Genomic DNA, 18692 nt, shown 5'->3' on the forward strand with positions numbered 1-18692 from the left:
AAGGGGTGGGGAAGGCTCCTGGGAGGGGTCTTGAAAGGTTGAGATACACACCGCAAAGCAGGGCAAATGGCATTTTTATGTGTTTGCTGGGGCGTGGTGTGGGTGAAGGAAGCTTTAAAAGGGAAAGGTAAACATTTGCTGGAGTCTTTGGTATTGAACTTAAAGCCACGCCTTTGTTCCAGTTTTATAAGGTAATGGATGGCAGGAAAAGCTATAAAGCTGGAGTTAATTCATATATAGAAGGAATAATCTTTGGAAACCATCTCATCCAAGCTACCTACGGCTTGATCTTTTGTTAGAATGTGGAGTATCCATGGTTTCTGGGCTGAATTCTGCTGAGGGCTCTGTAACTCACATGTATCAACTGTTGTGTGTATACAGAGACTGAGATCGCATACTTGGATTTCATAGACTGTGTGTGTGTGTGTGTGTGTGTGTGTGTGTGTGTGTGTGCGCGTGTGTGTACCATGGCTAGTATTTATTCAGTGATTACCATATACCAGGCACTCTGCCAGGTGCTTTATATACCTTATGCAATATTCATACTTTAAGTGGATATCATTTTTCATTTAAATAATGGAGAGGTTGAAGTCCAGACAGCTTACACAGCGAATGCACAGCAGAGCTGGGATTCCCACCCTGGGAATGTCTGTCTGAAGCATGTGCTCTTTCCATAGTGCCTTTTCATCTTGGGAGGAGGTAGTCATAGTATCTTCTGTATTATCTGTGGCAAAGGCGCAGTCATCCCCTCCAAGCAGCTTGCCTGCTGTACATCACGTGCTGGGCCAGGCAGTGGGAATTTACAGACACACCAGCCAAGCAGAGTGTTTGCCGCTCTCAGAGGACATTTTGGCTGGGCCGAGAACTCAGACATATCTGTAAATGACTGTAATATGAGGAAGAAAGTGACAAAGACTGTAATGAAAACAGAATTAAAGGGCCAGGAGAGTTCTGGAGAGGGAGATAGCCCTGTTTTTTATTTTATTTTATTTTTTTAATCACAACATAAAAAGATTTATTTTCTTGAGCACAAATAAGCATCCACCTACTAGATTAGTAGCCCGGACCTTTTTGGTAACTTTATTTTTTTAAACCATTTTTTAAATTGAAGTATAGTTGATTTACCATGTTGTGTTAGTTTCAGGTGTACAGCAAAGTGATTCAGTTATATATATTTTTTCAGATTCTTTTCCATTATAGGTTATTAGAAGATATATAACTCCCTGTGTTATACAGTAGGTCCTTGTAGGTTATCTATTTTATATATAGTAGCGTGTATATGTTAATCCCAAACTCCTAATTCATCCCTCCCCTGCCCCCCACCCCGCCCCCGCTCTGCCATCCCCTTTGGTAACCATAAGTTTGTTTTTCATGTCTGTGGGTCTATTTCGATTTTGTAAATAAGTTCATTTTTTAATTTGTTTTTATTTTTATAAAACATTTCTATTAAGTTTTCTATTTAAAAAAATTTTCCCAATTTCTTGTGTAAAAAATTGCAAATGAAAAGTTGAAAGAATAATACAGTTCTTACCACATACCCTTCACCTAGATTGACTCATTGTCAGTCTTTTGCCAGATTTGCTTTCTCTTCTCTCTCTCTCTCTCTCTCTCTCTCTCTCTCTCTCTCTCTCTCTCTCTCTCACACACACACACACACACACACACACACACACACACACACACACACACACACACACGCTTTTCTCTACTAAAGACTTCAGCACGTAGAGAGGGCGCCATTCTGTGGGATCAGGGAAGGCTCGAGGGAGGGTGTGGCACGGGAGGGAGTTGTGTCTTAAGGGTCGGGTGGAATTTAGACGAGTGTGGGTTGGAAAGGGGAGCCAGGTGGAAGGACGGGGCGCTCAAAGGTGCAGAGACTGGCCGCAGAAGAAGAGCTGGGAGTGGTGGAGCTCAGGAGAGAATTTCGAGTGGGCTGTAAGGAGGGGAGGAGAGACGCCAGGAGAAGGGGTGAGATGCCACGGAGAGAATTGGAGGGTGGGCGAAAGAGGGTCAAGGTGGGAACTTTAGACCCACCCATTTAGGGGAGGTAGGGGAAGAGGAACCAGAGAAGGAAAGGGTGGTCGGGAAGGAGAGGACAGAAGGATGGGGAGAGGAGGAAGTGGCCAGTGAAATGGGTGTTGTAGGCAGTGGTTTCTCACAGCCTGAGCCTCCACAAACAGCAGCAGCAGCAACTTGGGAAATTGTTAGAAACGCAGATGCTAGGACCTCCGACCTCAGACCTACTGCATTGGAAACGCCAAGGGGGCAGAGTCTTAACATGTTGTAACAGGGCCTCCTGGTTGCATACCCCTGCTTACAAGGATGCTACTGAGAAGGCTGACCCGGAAGAAAGCAATCTCGGTAGAATAGTGAAGTCCTAAGTCAGATTCAAAATAGTCGGTGACATGGCCTTTACTTACAGCCAGTGATTTATATGTGCTCATGTTGAAAGCATGCATTGCAGCATCGTTTACAAGATGAAAAGACTAGAAACAGCCTCATGGTAAAGACATGGTTATTCCATAATCATGGTTCTTTTAAAAAAGAAAAAGAAAAAGCTGTCTTCAAAATATCTTGTCAAGTGGAAAAAGCAGGCTGCAGAACTGTGTGTTTACTGTGCTACCATTTGTATAGAAAAGAAAAGGATATGAATTTGCATAGCTTGTTTCTAGAAGGATGCACAAGAAAGTGTGATGGATACTCAAGAAGCTGTTGGTTGGGGAACAATGCTGGCGGGGGAGGGGGTGTGGTTTCCATGTTTGCCCTTTTGAACCTTGTGCTAGATTCAGATATTACGAGCTCAAAACAAGTTTTAAGTATTCAACATGAACAGAAAAAGGTTTAAAATAATAACAAATGATCAGAAATTTGAGTGAGTGTCTCTTTCAGTCTCTGTGTAAATTCTTCCTCCCACTGAGAGCTCATTATTTATGAAACAGGCCAACCCATTGTTACACAATGTCCAAATTTTTCCCTGTCCTGAGGTGCTGTTTCACAAGACCTGTTCAGGTGACAGAGCTGAGTGGCAGAGACTGGCCATTGGCAGAGCAATGAAGGTTCTGCCCGAGAGTTCACCCTTGTTCTCTCCCCACCAAAGCGTGTGACTCTCCCCCTTGAAAGTGTCCCACAGAGATAGATTTTATGTTTTAAAAATCAATTCACCTTCATAAGAGATCTCTCTATTCGAGTTCTGTGAATATAACTAATCTACTTTGGAATCATTTGGGGAGAACATCACAAAATGCCTTGAGAGAGAGTCCGGACAGGAAGCTCTTAGAGTAGTCTGGTAGGAAGGAGAGCTGGAACTGGGGGCCAGGGGGACGCTGAGGAGGTGAGCCTCGTGGCACAGTTGGGGAGGTAATATGTATGGGGCTTTGCAGACTGTGCCGTGGGGCTGAGGAGGAGCTTGGAGTCAGAGAGTAGGGCTGGCTGGGTGAACGGGCATCTGAGAAGATGGAGATCATGGTGGGCACAGGAAGCTGCCATAGATTTTCGTAGCACTTTACAGTTTAAAAACATGATCTCAGGGGCTTCCCTGGTGGCGCAGTGGTTGGGAGTCCGCCTGCCGAGGCAGGGGACATGGGTTCGTGCCCCGGTCCGGGAAGATCCCACATTGCCGTGGAGCGGCTGGGCCCGTGAGCCATGGCCGCTGAGCCTGCGCGTCCGGAGCCTGTGCTCCACAATGGGAGAGGCCACGACAGTGAGAGGCCCACGTACCGCAAAAAAAACCAAAAAACAAAACAAAAAACGTGATCTCATTTTAAAGTGTCACAGTAGCAAGCTAGGGATTGTTATACGTATTTAAAAGATGAGGCAAATGAGGCCCAGAAAGGTGCCATTAGTCCAAGGCCATAGTGTCAGGATTTGCACCAGGGACATAATTTTGAGTCTCCTGTACCTTCTTTTTTCTTGCTGTGCTTTCTCTCATTTCGCCCTCCAGCTTCGCAGAAGGCTCTTTCCTCTTACAGAACTTGTCCTGTGAGTTGATCCCATTTAATCCCTGCTTCCGGGGCTCTTAGCTCCCACAGAGCCTCCTTCCGTAGCCTTACGTTCATCCTCTCGTGCTGTGTGAACACCTTGTCCATCCTGGAAGAACACCTGTGTGTGGCCCTGCTGCCCGTGTTCCTGCCCAGCCTCCTGCCTCTGCCAGACTCCCCAGCCGAGGTTCTCCCTCTCCATCTTGGTGTCCTGGCTCCCTCGCCCCAGCAGTCTAGCTTCCTGTCCTTCCCTCCAGGAGTCTGGCCTCCAGAAGGGGCGCAGACCCTCTACTTCTGATCCTGGTGGTCTTTTCTTAGTGCTCACTCTGTCCTCTTGGTAACTTGGATGTTGGATACTGGGGCCACAGTTCTATCTGCCCTTGGCCTCAGTGATACACCCTTGACCTCATCAAGTGTTCCTGACCTGGTCACAGTGATGTAAGCATCTTGGTTGGCCTCTTCTCTCCCCAACGGCCTTTTTTCAGGCCCCCTCTGAGCCTCCCACTAGGCTGGTCTCTTCCCTCTTTTGAGAGCCAGGATGCACTTTCTTCTCCTCCATCTCTCATTTTTCTTGCTCAGGACACCTATAGGAAATCTTCCCTTGTTGAGCTCTCTCCTTTTTTTTAAGTTCTTACAGTACGTACAGCCTGAGATATTCAACTTAGTTCCTACTTCTATACACCCCACCAGTGTATTGAGAGATGTTATATCTCCCCTCTTCCTTGACGGCAGGGCCCTACCATAGATTTCTATATCTCCTGTAGCATCTGTATGTAGCATCTTCAGTAGCATATATACATGTATCAATACATACATGCATATGTACATACATATATTCATACTGATTATATAATTGGTGCTTGACTTGTGTTTGTTGATATACAGATAGATAACATATTTTTGAGGATAAACGTGGTCAGAGCAGCTAACTCTGCTGTATTATCTTGACAACTTCAGCTACACAGAGCAGTCCTGACTCTTAGGATGTTTTGCTTATGAAAGCAAGAACATGGAAAAAGAGGGAAATGTGTATTTAGAAAAGTAATTTTCTCTTAATTCGTTGGACAGATATTTGTTGAGTATCTCCCATGGGCCGGGCACTGGGAGTAGAGTGGGCTTGAGGCAGACAAGGGCCCTCCTCTTATGTGTTTAGAGTCGCGTGGAGCAGACGGATAATTAAGCACTAAACAGAGAAACAAGATAAATCGAAATAATGTTCAGTCCTATGAGGCAACCAGAAAAGAGCAGCACGGTAGGGCGTGTGCTACTCGTCACGGGCAGAGGTGGGAGAAGGAGGACGAAGACAGCTCTAGATGGCCAAGGTGGGGATTGCTGAAGAGTGGCCATTGGACTGAAACCTGAATGAGAAGAAGGAGTGGGCAGTGATGATCCTGGGGGCAGCCTTGGGGGTAGAGGGCACAGCACATAGCAAAGACTGGCAACGGCGAACAAGCTGGGCATATTCTGGCAATGGAGAATACTGAGTACTAAAGGAATATGGAAAATGTGGTAGAATACGTGAGTAAGCCGGAAGTGTATCTGTGCACACCCGCAGTATCTGTAGGAGAAAATGAAGAAATCTATTCTCAGGTTTTAAATCATTCCCTAAAGGAGCTCTATCTATATAATGGAGGTGTCAGGAAATCTAGGAGTTTCTTAGATCCTCAACAAAATCACAAACTCTCTGAGGGCAGGGAATCTCAGTATTCTTGTGTCCCACCTCGTAGCATGATGCCAGGCACAGAGAGAAGATGTTTGATAAATATTTGATGAATTAACGCATGGAGAAAATGAATAATTGCCCAAGACTGAGATTTCATATGTTAATATTATTTACTTTAATTTGTCTTTCTGTCTCAATTTAGCTTTGCATTTGTACCAAATGCAATCATATAAATGGGAAAAAATGCTGAAATGTGAGAAAACCATCTATAAGGTCTTTAATAATTCTAAGAACCAGAAAGAAAATAGAGCATGGAAACTGGCAGGAGCACACTTAACGTATTAATACATTGTTTGCATTTTACAGTGAAAATGCTGATTTCTTGCTATATGCCATGTCTCTAATTTGGAGGCTAATGTGGGTGCAATTTCTTGTAAATGAGCTCTTAAGAGTCTCAACCTTAGGAAATAAGTAGCTTTCTTAGTCTCTAATCAGAGGATCTTCTTGAAAATACAAATTGCAATTGTTTAAAGAGGAAAATAAACAATTTCCATCAAATCATGGACCTTATGATTTTTTAAATCCCAAACTGCTTTGTAAATCAAGATTGGCCTATTTGTTTTAATGGCAAGCTCTCAGAAAAACTCTTGGGAGTTAATAATCAAGTTAATGCAGCAATTCTAAAGCCCATTAATCTGTTTTTTTTTTAACATCTTTATTGGGGTATAATTGCTTTACAATGGTGTGTTAGTTTCTGCTTTACAACAAAGTGAATCAGTTATACATATACATATGTTCCCATATCTCTTCCCTCTGTGTCTCCCTTCCTCCCACCCTCCCTATCCCACCCCTCTAGGTGGTCACAAAGCACCAAGCTGATCTCCCTGTGCTATGCGGCTGCTTCCCACTAGCTATCTACCTTACATTTGGTAGTGTATATATGTCCATGCCTCTCTCTTGCTTTGTCACAGCTCACCCTTCCCCCTCCCCATATCCTCAAGTCCGTTCTCCAGTAGGTCTGTCTTTATTCCTGTCTTACCCCTAGGTTCTTCATGACATTTTTTTCCTTAAATTCCATATATATGTGTTAGCAAGAGAAAGACAAATACTGTGTTCGTTTTAATAAATCTTACTACACACATAATGCACAACTGAGAGGTATTATAACCTGGGTAAAGTCACTTTTCTTGTGTAGGAACTACAAAATGGGAACTGCAATTCACGTGTCAAAGAATGATTTTAATAAAAATCATCAGTTTTCATGAGACTGCCTCTATTTCTGGAATACAAATGCTCTTTCTATCTGAATCAGTCTTTGAACCAATGACAGAATTAAAATTGTATCTATTATCTGCCTGGATACACCTGATTCAATTAAAATTTTTCTAAAAAATAAATTATGTGCTGTAAGAATTATAGGAAAATAACATTCATAACTCTTGGTTGGCAGACCAATTGTTCATGGCATTTCTTTACATAATTAGGGCTTCTACTAAAGTTAAAAAGAACTTTCTGTGCTTGACATTTGGATGAACATTGGTGAGGGAAAGCATACCTTTTCCCTAAGTTTCTGTAATACACATTTACAAACAGCGCTTTGTAGATAAACTTCCAAGAAATGTGTTGTCACATTTGCCTGCTGGGTATAGAGCGCAGACATGGTTGGGTTTACAAGATGAAACAAATTAATGCTTATCAGTCCCAACCCGAGGTTTTAGTTAATGTCCTTCCATGCCTTCCCAACCCCCGCAATTGCAGTTAAAGTTCAACCATTCAGGTTTTAAGTGCAGCACAGCGAGACTGTGATTGATATCATCAGGCACATAGACTGTGCTTTGCTATTGGGTCAGACAGCCAGGCAGGAAGAAAGCAGTGCCAGCCCTATTATAGAATAAAATCCCTGCTTATAGGATAACTCTGGGAGCTGGCAACACAGTGTAGCAGAGAAGGCGGATTCTCGTGTTGTTTACTTTTTATGGAATTAGGATGCCATGAAGCAAAGAAGCCCCACTGGATCTTCTTCTAAGGGCCTTTCTCCATTACGAGGACCTAAGTCTAAGTGTCTCCTAGTGGTAGAGTCCAGAGTGTAGACCTTGTCTACTGGATGGCTGATCGTAACAGCTCCTCCAAGGAGGATTTCGTGTGTGTATTGTAGGATATTGCCAGTAAGCATCTGTTATTTCAATGGATCTGTCCTGCTCAAGTGACCCTTATAAAAATACATGTTCCATCAGCTAAGCTTTCTTAATTGAGACTTGGAGCTGACAAGGCCACAATTAATACTGCTTCCTGCCTGTCTGAGTGATGTATGGATGTATCAGTAAGCCCAACCATGAATCCTATTAGCTTAGGAAATACAGAACACTTTTCTCTTCTGGCTTCTGCAGGACTAGGCAGGCTTTATGAGGGTGAGGAAAAAAAACTAGTCTGGTTGAGGACCCTGTGGATTACAATCACCAGCATGTTGGAAGATGTCTACGTGAAATACGTAGCCCTAGGTAGGAACAACCACGTCATTTGATCCCAGAGTGATCATTTGATTTGCTGACATAAAGCTGTGTTTATGTATAGCTTCTGGCCAAGATAACCCCATTGTCAATAATGACAATAACAATAAAAGAAGTCAAGTGTTCCCAGAAAAGTACGCTTTTATTTTTTGACCTAATGATCGGGGTTTAATGAAGCTATTGTCATCTTTAGAGCACCATCGTGTTGTCTTCCTTTCCCATCTAGCCTCCAACTTCTGTGATTGCAGGGGCCATAATTGGTGCATCTGTGCTAGTAACTAGCACAGTCTCAGGGACGTGGTAGATACTTAAAAATATCTGTGGCATGAATGAATGTTCTCTGCAGTTGGGGCATCTCCAGGAGCAGTACACAGCATTTTCTGTCGACTTTTACCCTGGAAGTTCGGTAGGAGAAACAGGCATAAGAAACATGGCGTATTCTTTCTGAGCGGTCTTCATCACTCAGCTCTCCTAAATCATTTGACATTTGCGTCTGTAGTTACTCTTTGTCTTTACCATTCCTAAATAATAAACAGATATTTATGGAATCCCTGGTCTTAGCCCAGTGTGTCTGTGAGTTTTGTATTTCACTTGTGTCCTCCAAGTTCAGTGCTCTGTTCTGTGTTCTCATGGCCTCTGTACTCATCTCTCTCAGGGGAGCCCTGACCACCCTGTGTTGGTCGTTGCTGGATTACTCATTGTCCTTCCCCTTGGACTGTCAGCTTCACGAGGCTGGGATCTACTTTCTTCTGTATCCCCAGTTTCTAATTGTTTGACCTACTGTGGACTTGTGTTGATATTTATAGAAGGAATGAATAAAAGAAATGAATGAATAAAATGACCGTATTCGACGTTAGATCATCTTTAGGCACTCATTTTCAGATGCAGCTGGAGAAGTGAGACCCTGTGGCATGGTGTCCATAGTTATTGTGATTAGCATGTCACTGAAACCTGTATCTGGCCTTGACTGCTACTGATGTGGTGCCCTGCTAATGTGTTTCTCGTGGCCAAGTAAGGGGCTCAAAAATTAAATGATTAAAATGATCTTTATGTAGATATAGCACTAAAAATGAGAGATCTGGTTGTATAAATTACCAAAGGTCTACAGGCATAGGACTTAAAATGAATTAGGTCAGAAAGTTGAATGGCCTTTAAAATGCAGCTCATGGCAGTGGCTCTTTGCTTTCTGCAGGGTTCTTCTCTGGGGTGTTGCTGTGATACGAAAGGCTTCAGGTCAAGGGTTTGAAGGTGAATAAAAATTCCAAGGGGATGAAATAAAACAAGAGTCAGATAATACATCCAATGAAATGGTTTTCAGGATAAATAACTGTACAGTTTTAAAACAGTGAGTTTAAAGTTTTCTGTTAAATAGAAGTAATGCACATGGTATTAAATGGAAATAGTATCAAGGATATACTATAGTATGCCTGTTTTTTCCCAGAGACTGCCTCTTACTATTCATGTAGTTACCACATAAATCTAGGTGCTGTCCTCATATCCCTAGTCCGTGATAAATCAACTTTAAATGGTATATATTGACATCTACACACTATAGAAAAGGAGGATAAATTTAGTCATTTGTGCTTCTCCTTCTATTCCTGCCAATATTTTGTAATAAAATTATTATTTTTAGTTCTGTTGGGCAGTGCTATAATCTTTAATTATTTGCTTGAGTTTCCATTTTTTCGGATTCATGTCACTTTTGTTGTCTTTCTTGCTATCTCGTGATGTAAGATGAGGATGCTAGTGACTTTACTACCTGTCCTTCCTCCTGTTCTGTGTCTTACCTCTGCCAGCCCTGCTTTTACTTTTTCACTAACATGAAAGTATCTTAGTATTTATATTCTGTTCTTCAGGGAGGGATTTAAAAATGATTTAAAGGGAAAATTGAAAACCAAAGACAAGAAGTGACTTGCCTGAAGTCTGCTTAATATTAGAGTTGGGACTAAAACCTGGGGCTTTTTGACTCCCAATCTAGTGGGCTTTCTAGATAAACTCGTTGACCTCATTCATCAGATGTTTATTCAATGCTTATTCTCTGCCAGGCACTACATTAAGTACCAGTAATACAAAAATAATAAGAAATTGTCTCAAGTCTCATACTCTCATACAAATAGGAAAGACAAATGTGTAAACAAATAACTATGTTTCAGTGCAATAAGGTGCAAAGGAAGGTGTTGTGTAGCTTTTTTTTTTTATCTCACAGGTCAGAGATTAGAGAAACTGATACAATTATTAGAAGTGACAGCTTTAATACATTGAGGAGATAGCATTTTACCCAGCTAACTTATGCATGTTTGAAAAATAAGTAAGACTTTGCTAATATAGTTAAAGAGAAGTAATTTAAATTGTCTGTTTCGAGATTAAGTCTAAAAGAAAAATTTTTATAAATTTATAACTATAAATTATATAATCATGTTATATGTGTTTAATAAGTTTTTGTGTGAGAATATCCAAATATTCTTCAGTTGTCCTTATAGGTTTATTTAATATTTTGACTTTAAGTCTCAGGCTTATGCATTTTTTTTAAATAGATCTTTTTTACGGTGACTTGTGAACTTTTTCCTTTCTTTCTTCCTCCCTCAGATTTTCATCACTGTGAATTGCCTGAGTACAGATTTCTCCTCCCAAAAAGGAGTGAAAGGACTTCCTTTGATGATTCAGATTGATACATACAGTTATAATAATCGTAGCAATAAACCCATTCATAGAGCTTATTGCCAGATCAAGGTCTTCTGCGACAAAGTGAGTAAAGATGACAGTTTGTCATAAAGGTATTTTTGTTATTAGATATTGCTTTAATGACATTTCCCCCTTGTCACCTTCTCTTGTCTAGTGGTGTCAAAATAATCACTTACTAATCACAGTGGGAGTGGTAATCTTTCATTCTCAGTTCCTATTAGATATCTAGGGAGTCATCAATCAACTGTATTTTTTCTTTTCAGTCAATCATTCTACTGCTAATTTAATGACTGATTGCCATTGCACTGTGCTATGAGTCTGATTCAGTTAGATAACTGAAATAATAGATTGTTTTTAGTGGATATATAGATCCTGTCCCAGAACATATCAACGTAACCGCTATTAATTTATGGGTTAATTGGGGTCTCAGCTAGAGCCTTTTGGAATGGAAATGGCACCTCTAAAATAAGTTCATTAGCAAACATGCTTCAGCAGAAGATGTAGTTTTTGAATCTTTTTGAAACCCCTCATAAAAGACAGAGCAATTAAAATGGCAAAGATTAAAATCCCATGATTATGTGACAAGAGACCCTTACAAAATCCCAAATGTGAATGGGACCAAGCATCAACAATTTCAAGACCTGTGTGATGTCGGCATTGTGAGAGAAAGTAGTGGGCCCACTTGATGACCAAAGAACAGGGAACCTACCAAAGTGACCCATGGTACCAGAGAGAGAAATGGGCCATCAGAGGACTGTATGTGAAATTAGGGTGGGAGGGGATGGGTTGTACAGACTTCAATTTACTGGTGGGTGCAAGGGGACAGAACATTGAAGTGTTCTGGGCTCTATAAACTCTGGAAAGTTATAAATTGAAGCTCCCTGGTAGGATAAAATCCTGCTCTGAGAAGAGGCTGCTGGGAGTAGAAGCCAAGTTGAGTTGAACAAAAACAAAAACAAAGGTTCAAAGGAAAGAGAAGTTCCAAATAAAAAGGAAGAGGGGAAAAGATACAGAGTAGGCAGATCTCAGGAAATACAGGACTATTTTCTTTTATCACTTTGTGAACACAACTGAAGCAGGAGCATGAGAGCCATGAAGCTAAAAGAATTATCCTAGTTCTCTCATTTCACTTAGAAATGACCAGCAGAAAAGAAAAACAGTTGAATCCCATACAGTCTCATGAAAAAAATAATTAAGATCAGACTGACTTCCTGTGGACAGTGGATGCGTGCCAGAAAGACATGCCCACAAAACAGGTGAAACCTATAGCCTAATGTTCCAAAAATGGGCTTAAAATTAACATAATTTTAAAATTTTGAAATTAACAAAATCATGGAAATTATAAAGAGCAGCATAAATCACAGTTTGAAAAACTTAGACATGAGGTGTTTGGAGAACAGAATGATTTGAAAAGAGATATGGTAGAATTCAGGAAAGAATTTAGAAGTAAAAGATTAAAATATTTCAGAAGAAAAGACTACACTACAAGCAACACAAGAGTGAATAAGAAAAGAGAATGCCTTAATAGAAATAAAAGTTGGAAAACAGCAAAATCTTAAAAATCAGAAGAAATGAAGAAACAATTCAGAGAAAATAATAGATAAAGAAGAGAGGTAAAGACGATCCAAGAGACGTATAATATGTATCTTTCAGGAAGAAAGCTAAAACAATGGAACAGAAGAAATGCTAAAAATGATAAATCAGGAAAAGTATACATTTTTAAATGGGCTACCATGCATCTGGGAAAGTTGACCCAGGATGACTTTAAAAATATTCTTTGAGGGCTTCCCTGGTGGCGCAGTGGTTGAGAATCTGCCTGCTAATGCAGGGGACACGGGTTTGAGCCCTGGTCTGGGAAGATCCCACATGCCGTGGAGCAACTGGGCCCGTGAGCCACAACTACTGAGCCTGCGCGTCTGGAGCCTGTACTCTGCAACAAGAGAGGCCGCGATAGTGAGAGGCCCACACACCGCGATGAAGAGTGGCCCCCGCTTGCCACAACTAGAGAAAGCCCTCGCACAGAAACGAAGACCCAACACAGCCAAAAATAAATAAATAAATTAAAAAAAAAAAGTAACAAATGTTCAAGTACAATTGGTGTCTTTAAAAAAAAAATTCTTTGAGCATCTAAGAAAAATAAAATAGACAATGAGTCATTTATTTTTTTAAACTAATTTTTACTGGAGTATATAGTTGATTCACAATGTTGTGTTAGTTCCAGGTGCACAGCAAAGTGAATCAGCCATACACATGCATATATCCACTCTTTTCCAGACTCTCCTCTCATATAGGCTACTACAGAGCACTGAGCAGAGTTCCCTGTGCTACATAGTAGGTCCCTATTAGCCATCTATTTTATAGTAGATAAGGAGTCATTTATAAGGAAACTTTTTTTTTTTTTTTTTTTTTTTTTTGCGGTACGCGGGCCTCTCACTGTTGTGGCCTCTCCCGTTGCGGAGCACAGGCTCCGGACGCACAGGCTCAGCAGCCATGGCTCACGGGCCCAGCTGCTCCGCGGCACGTGGGATCTTCCCGGACCGGGGCACAAACCCGTGTCCCCTGCATAGGCAGGCGGACTCTCAACCACTGCGCCACCAGGGAAGCCCTGTAAGGAAACTTTTATCGTCAAACTTTTCAACAGCAACACCCTGTCAGAAGACAATGATATTTAAAGTAATCAAATAAAGAAAATGTGAGCCAAGGATTTTATATCCAGCCAAGCTGACTTTCAATTATAAAGATGACAGGCAAAAGCAAAACAAAATAAAACAAAGAAATAAAACCACCAACGAACAAACAAGCAATCAAAAAATCCAGGGAATATTTCTTCTTGAGGAATCTATTAAAGAACAAGCTTTAGACACCAGTATGACTGTAAAGACATTGATAAAAGGACTGATGGTGAGCATTATGTGTATACTTACCTTGGATCTAATTCTAAATGATGGGAAAGACAGTAATGGCAATGTGATATGTTCTGACAGTGTAGACATAGTACAATTATTTAAAAATTGGGTAGGGTGGGGAGAGAATATGAAAAATAGAATAAGCTGGCAACTGCTTATAGGTGTTAACTGGACGTAAAAGGGTGAGTTCAGATAGGTCCCGGGGAGAGGAGAGGAAGGGGAAAAAGAGGTTAGTGGCTAATTCAGAATTGCCAGCACTCTTAAAGGTGCTGCAGTCAGATGTAGATCAAAGATCTACCACGCCATTAAAATGTCCGAGTTGTAGTTTAGCAGAGATAGAGAGTAGGAAGAAGTGGGCCTCTGTGAACAGAGGCAGAGATGGTCATGAGAAAAGAGAAGGAAACACATTAACTAGAACTGCACTGAGTTTAGGGACATGTGGCATAGCAGTGTCTCTAAAATCTCGATAGCCTTTCAGGTCATAATGACTTCAGTTAGTGCTACTCGTCAGAGCAGCACAGCTCTCTCGGAGACAGTTAGGCAGCCCCCACAATACAGAGGAGACACAGTTAAGTCAGTAAGACACGGTTGTTGTGTAGAAGAGAAACCTGCCAGCGAGCACAAGTAACTCGCCAGAGTCACACGGTGAAAAAGCAGAGGAGCTGGATGCAAATCCACATCTGATTCCAAACTCCTACTCCTTATATCTTTTTTTTTCTTTTTTTTTTCCCTTATATCTTTAATTCAGCATATTACACATTAAGAAAGCATTTTCAAATGACGTACAACGTGGAATTTTTAAACTACATGTGGGAGAACGTTTATACAATTTGAATTCCTTATTTTATTCCAAAAGTTTCAAGGGAGATGGTAGAATTCCCCTCAGTGAATCTCCTTCTTGGAAGGGATGAGAAAGATTAGGATCAAGGAGAAAGGGAGGGAAGGATTGAATGGAGGCCCTGGGCAATCCATTTACCTTCATGTCATAGTTGGAATTGAAAGTAGGAAAGAGAGGGCTTAAGGGATACTCATATAATTATTTTTTTTCAAGTGTTGAGGTCATAAATACTAAAAATCAAAACAAAGCAAAAATGCAGAATACATAGAGAGTTGTATTGTTGTTCACCTATGCCCTAGAATGAGAGGGACTCTTAAGAAACTAGTGATGTAAAGAGTTTCTAGTGGGTAGTTTTTGGTTTACGTTTCCCAATGTTGAGTGTTAGGAAACTCATAAGGGAGAAATCTCATGGGACAAGCAGCGTGTATTAACCTTAACTGCTATTAATTGTTCTGATAAGGTAGAAACAAAATTTTTTTGCTATAATTTGTTATCATATTTGTAGCTCTGATTTAAAAATCCAGGCAAAATCTCACTCCTGGGAAATTAAAAAGTTTAATTCTTGCACTTTTCAAATGGGTGTGTAAATGCAAATGATTAATTTGAATTATCCTCTAAAGCAAAAGAATTAAGAGCTATTCCGTTTAAAACTGTAAATTTCCCAGTCACAGTCTAGAGTTTTAAACAGATGGTATTCTGCACTATTTATAGTTCCCCAGCTTGATTTCTAATTAATGCACCTGTGAGATTGCAGATGAAGATAAAGTCCTTCTCTACCTTTTTTTGATATTATGATACTTCTATTGAAATACATATGTTTATGAACTTAAAAATTCAGGATCTGCTATATGGCTGTACCTATATCAATACTTATGTCTACATCTTTATATCCGTATATAATTACTTCCATTATCTTTTGAAAGACAAGAATTATATTGCTGAAGACAGTGACTATATATTGTTCAAAACTTGAGAATAAAGCCACATTCCCTTAAGAATTTTTTTCTATATTAATTCTTGTTTGGAATGATCTTGGAGACAATGACTGTTGGAGATTATGAAAAGCTAAAGATATCCCTCCAAACTACCTTCTTAGCCAACTTAAATAGTTTAAGGCCACATTCTTTTTTTTTTTTAAACATCTTTATTGCAGTATAATTGCTTTACAGTGGTGTGTTAGTTTCTGCTTTATAACAAAGTGAATCAGCTATACATATACATACATCCCCATATCTCCTCCCTCTTGAGTCTCCCTCCCACCCTCCCTGTCCCACCCCTCTAGGTGGTCACCTCAGTTATCTCTTATTTTTATTTATTTATTTATTTATAACATCTTTATTGGGGTATAATTGCTTTACAATAGTGTGTTAGTTTCTGCTTTATAACAAAGTGAATCAGTTATACATATACATATGTACCCATATCTCTTCCCTCTTGCATCTCCCTCCCTCCCACCCTCCCTATCCCACCCCTCTAGGTGGTCACAAACCACCTAGCTGATCTCCCTGTGCTATGCAGCTGCTTCCCACTAGCTATCTACCTTGCGCTTGGTAGTGTATATATGTCCATGCCACTCTCTCACTTCGTCCCAGCTTACCCTTCCCCCTCCCCGTATCCTCAAGTCCATTCTCTAGTAGGTCTGCATCTTTATTCCTGTCTTGCCCCTAGGTTCTTCTGACCTTTTTTTTTTTTTTTAGATTCCATATATATGTGTTAGCATACGGTATTTGTTTTTCTCTTTCTGACTTACTTCACTCTGTATGACACTCTCTGGGTCCATCCACCTCACTACAAATAACTCAGTTTCGTTCCTTTTTATGGCTGAGTAATATTCCATTGTATATATGTGCCACATCTTCTTTATCCATTCATCTGTTGATGGACACTTAGGTTGCTTCCATGTCCTGGCTATTGTAAATAGAGCTGCAGTGAATATTTTGGTACATGACTCTTTTTGAATTATGGTTTTCTCAGGGTATATGCCCAGTAGTGGGATTGCTGTGTCGTATGGTAGTTCTATTTGTAGTTTTTTGAGGAACCTCCATACTGTTCTCCATAGTGGCTGTATCAATTTACATTCCCACCGACAGTGCAAGAGGGTTCCCTTTTCTCCACACCCTCTCCAGTATTTACTGTTTGTAGATTTTTTGATGATGACTGTTCTGACCGGTGTGAGATGATATCTCATTGTAGTTTTGATTTGCATTTCTCTAATGATTAATGATGTTGAGCATTCATTCATGTGTTTGTTGGCAATCTGTATATCTTCTTTGGAGAAATATCTATTTAGATCATCTGCCCATTTTTGGATTAGGTTGTTTGTTTTTTTTTGATGTTGAGCTGCATGAGTTGCTTGTCTGTTTTGGAGATTAATCCTTTGTCAGTTGTTTCATTTGCAAATATTTTCCCCCATTCTGAGGGTTGTCTTTTCATCTTGTTTATGGTTTTCTTTGCTGTGCAAAAGCTTTTAAGTTTCATTAGGTCCCATTTGTTTATTTTTGTTTTTATTTCCATTTCCCTAGGAGGTGGGTCAAAAAGGATCTTGCTGTGATTTATGTCATAGAGTGTTCTCCCTGTGTTTTCCTCTAAGAGTTTGATGGTGTCTGGCCTTACATTTAAGTCTTTAATCCATTTTGAGTTTATTTTTGTGTATGGTGTTAGGGAGTGTTCTAATTTCATTCTTTTACATGTAGCTGTCCACTTTTCCAAGCAGCACTTATTGAAGAGGCTGTCTTTTCTCCACTGTATATTCTTGCCTCCTTTTTCAAAAATAACGTGACCATATGTGCGTGGGTTCATCTCTGGGCTTTCTATCCTGTTCCATTGATCTATATTTCTGTTTTTGTGCCAGTACCATACTGTCTTGATTGCTGTAGCTTTGTAGTATAGTCTGAAGTCAGGGAACCTGATTCCTCCAGCTCTGTTTTTCTTTCTCAAGAATGCTTTGGCTATTTGGGGTCTTTTGTGTTTCCATACAAATTGTGAAATTTTTTGTTCTAGTTCTGTGGAAAATGCCATTGGTAGTTTGATAGGGATTGCATTGAATGTGTAGATTGCTTTGGGTAGTAGAGTCATTTTCACAATGTTGATTCTTCCAATTCAAGAACATGGTAAATCTCTCCATCTATTTGTATCATCTTTAATTTCTTTCATCAGTGTCTTATAATTTTCTGCATACAGGTCTTTTGTCTCCTTAGGTAGGTTTATTCCTAGATATTTTATTCTTTTTGTTGCAGTGGTAAATGGAAGTGTTTTCTTAATTTCACTTTCAGATTTTTCATCATTAGTGTGTAGGAATGCCAGAGATTTCTGTGCATTAATTTTGTATCCTGATACTTTACCAAATTCATTGATTAGCTCTAGTAGTTTTCTGGTAGCATCTTTAGGATTCTCTATGTATAGTATCATGTCATCTGCAAACAGTGACAGCTTTACTTCTTCTTTTCCAATTTGGATTCCTTTTATTTCTTTTTCTTCTCTGATTACTGTGGCTAAAACTTCCAAAACTATGTTGAATAAGAGTGGTGAGAGTGGGCAACCTTGTCTTGTTCCTGATCTTAGAGGAAATGCTTTCAGTTTTTCACCATTGAGGATGATGTTGGCTGTGGGTTTGTCATATATGGCCTTTATTATGTTGAGGAAAGTTCCCTCTATACCTACTTTCTGCAGGGTTTTTATCATAAATGGGTGTTGGATTTTGTTGAAAGCTTTCTCTGCATCTATTGAGATGATCATATGGTTTTTCTCCTTCAATTTGTTAATATGGTGTATCACGTTGATTGATTTGTGTATTTTGAAGAATCCTTGCACTCCTGGAATAAACCCCACTTGATCATAGCGTATGATCCTTTTAATGTGTTGTTGGATTCTGTTTGCTAGTATTTTGTTGAGGATTTTTGCATCTATGTTCATCAGTGTTACTTGCCTGTAGTTTTCTTTCTTTGTGACATCTTTGTCTGGTTTTGCTATCAGGGTGATGGTGGCCTTGTAGAATGAGTTTGGGAGTGTTCCTCCCTCTGCTATATTTTAGAAGAGTTTGAGAAGGATAAGTGTTAGCTCTTCTCTAAATGTTTAATAGAATTCACCTGTGAAGCCATCTGGTCCTGGGCTTTTGTTTGT

General features: G+C 40.1%; 1 protein-coding gene across 8 annotated transcripts in view; it reads left to right on the forward strand.

Moving 5' to 3' along the window:
- GRHL2 (grainyhead like transcription factor 2) overlaps positions 1 to 18692 on the forward strand; it is a 163652-nt gene that overhangs the window by 112090 nt on the left and 32870 nt on the right. For all 8 annotated transcript variants that reach the window (XR_009536312.1, XR_009536313.1, XM_060127428.1 and 5 more), the window contains one exon: positions 10734 to 10892. Coding sequence is in view for 6 of the 8 variants with exons in the window: in XM_060127428.1 (XP_059983411.1) it covers positions 10734 to 10892 (159 nt within the window). In the remaining 2 variants the exon portion in view is untranslated. The remainder of the gene's footprint in view (positions 1 to 10733; positions 10893 to 18692) is intronic.

This window comes from Lagenorhynchus albirostris, chromosome 17, assembly GCF_949774975.1.
Source record: "Lagenorhynchus albirostris chromosome 17, mLagAlb1.1, whole genome shotgun sequence".
NCBI classification, from domain to species: Eukaryota; Metazoa; Chordata; class Mammalia; order Artiodactyla; family Delphinidae; genus Lagenorhynchus; species Lagenorhynchus albirostris.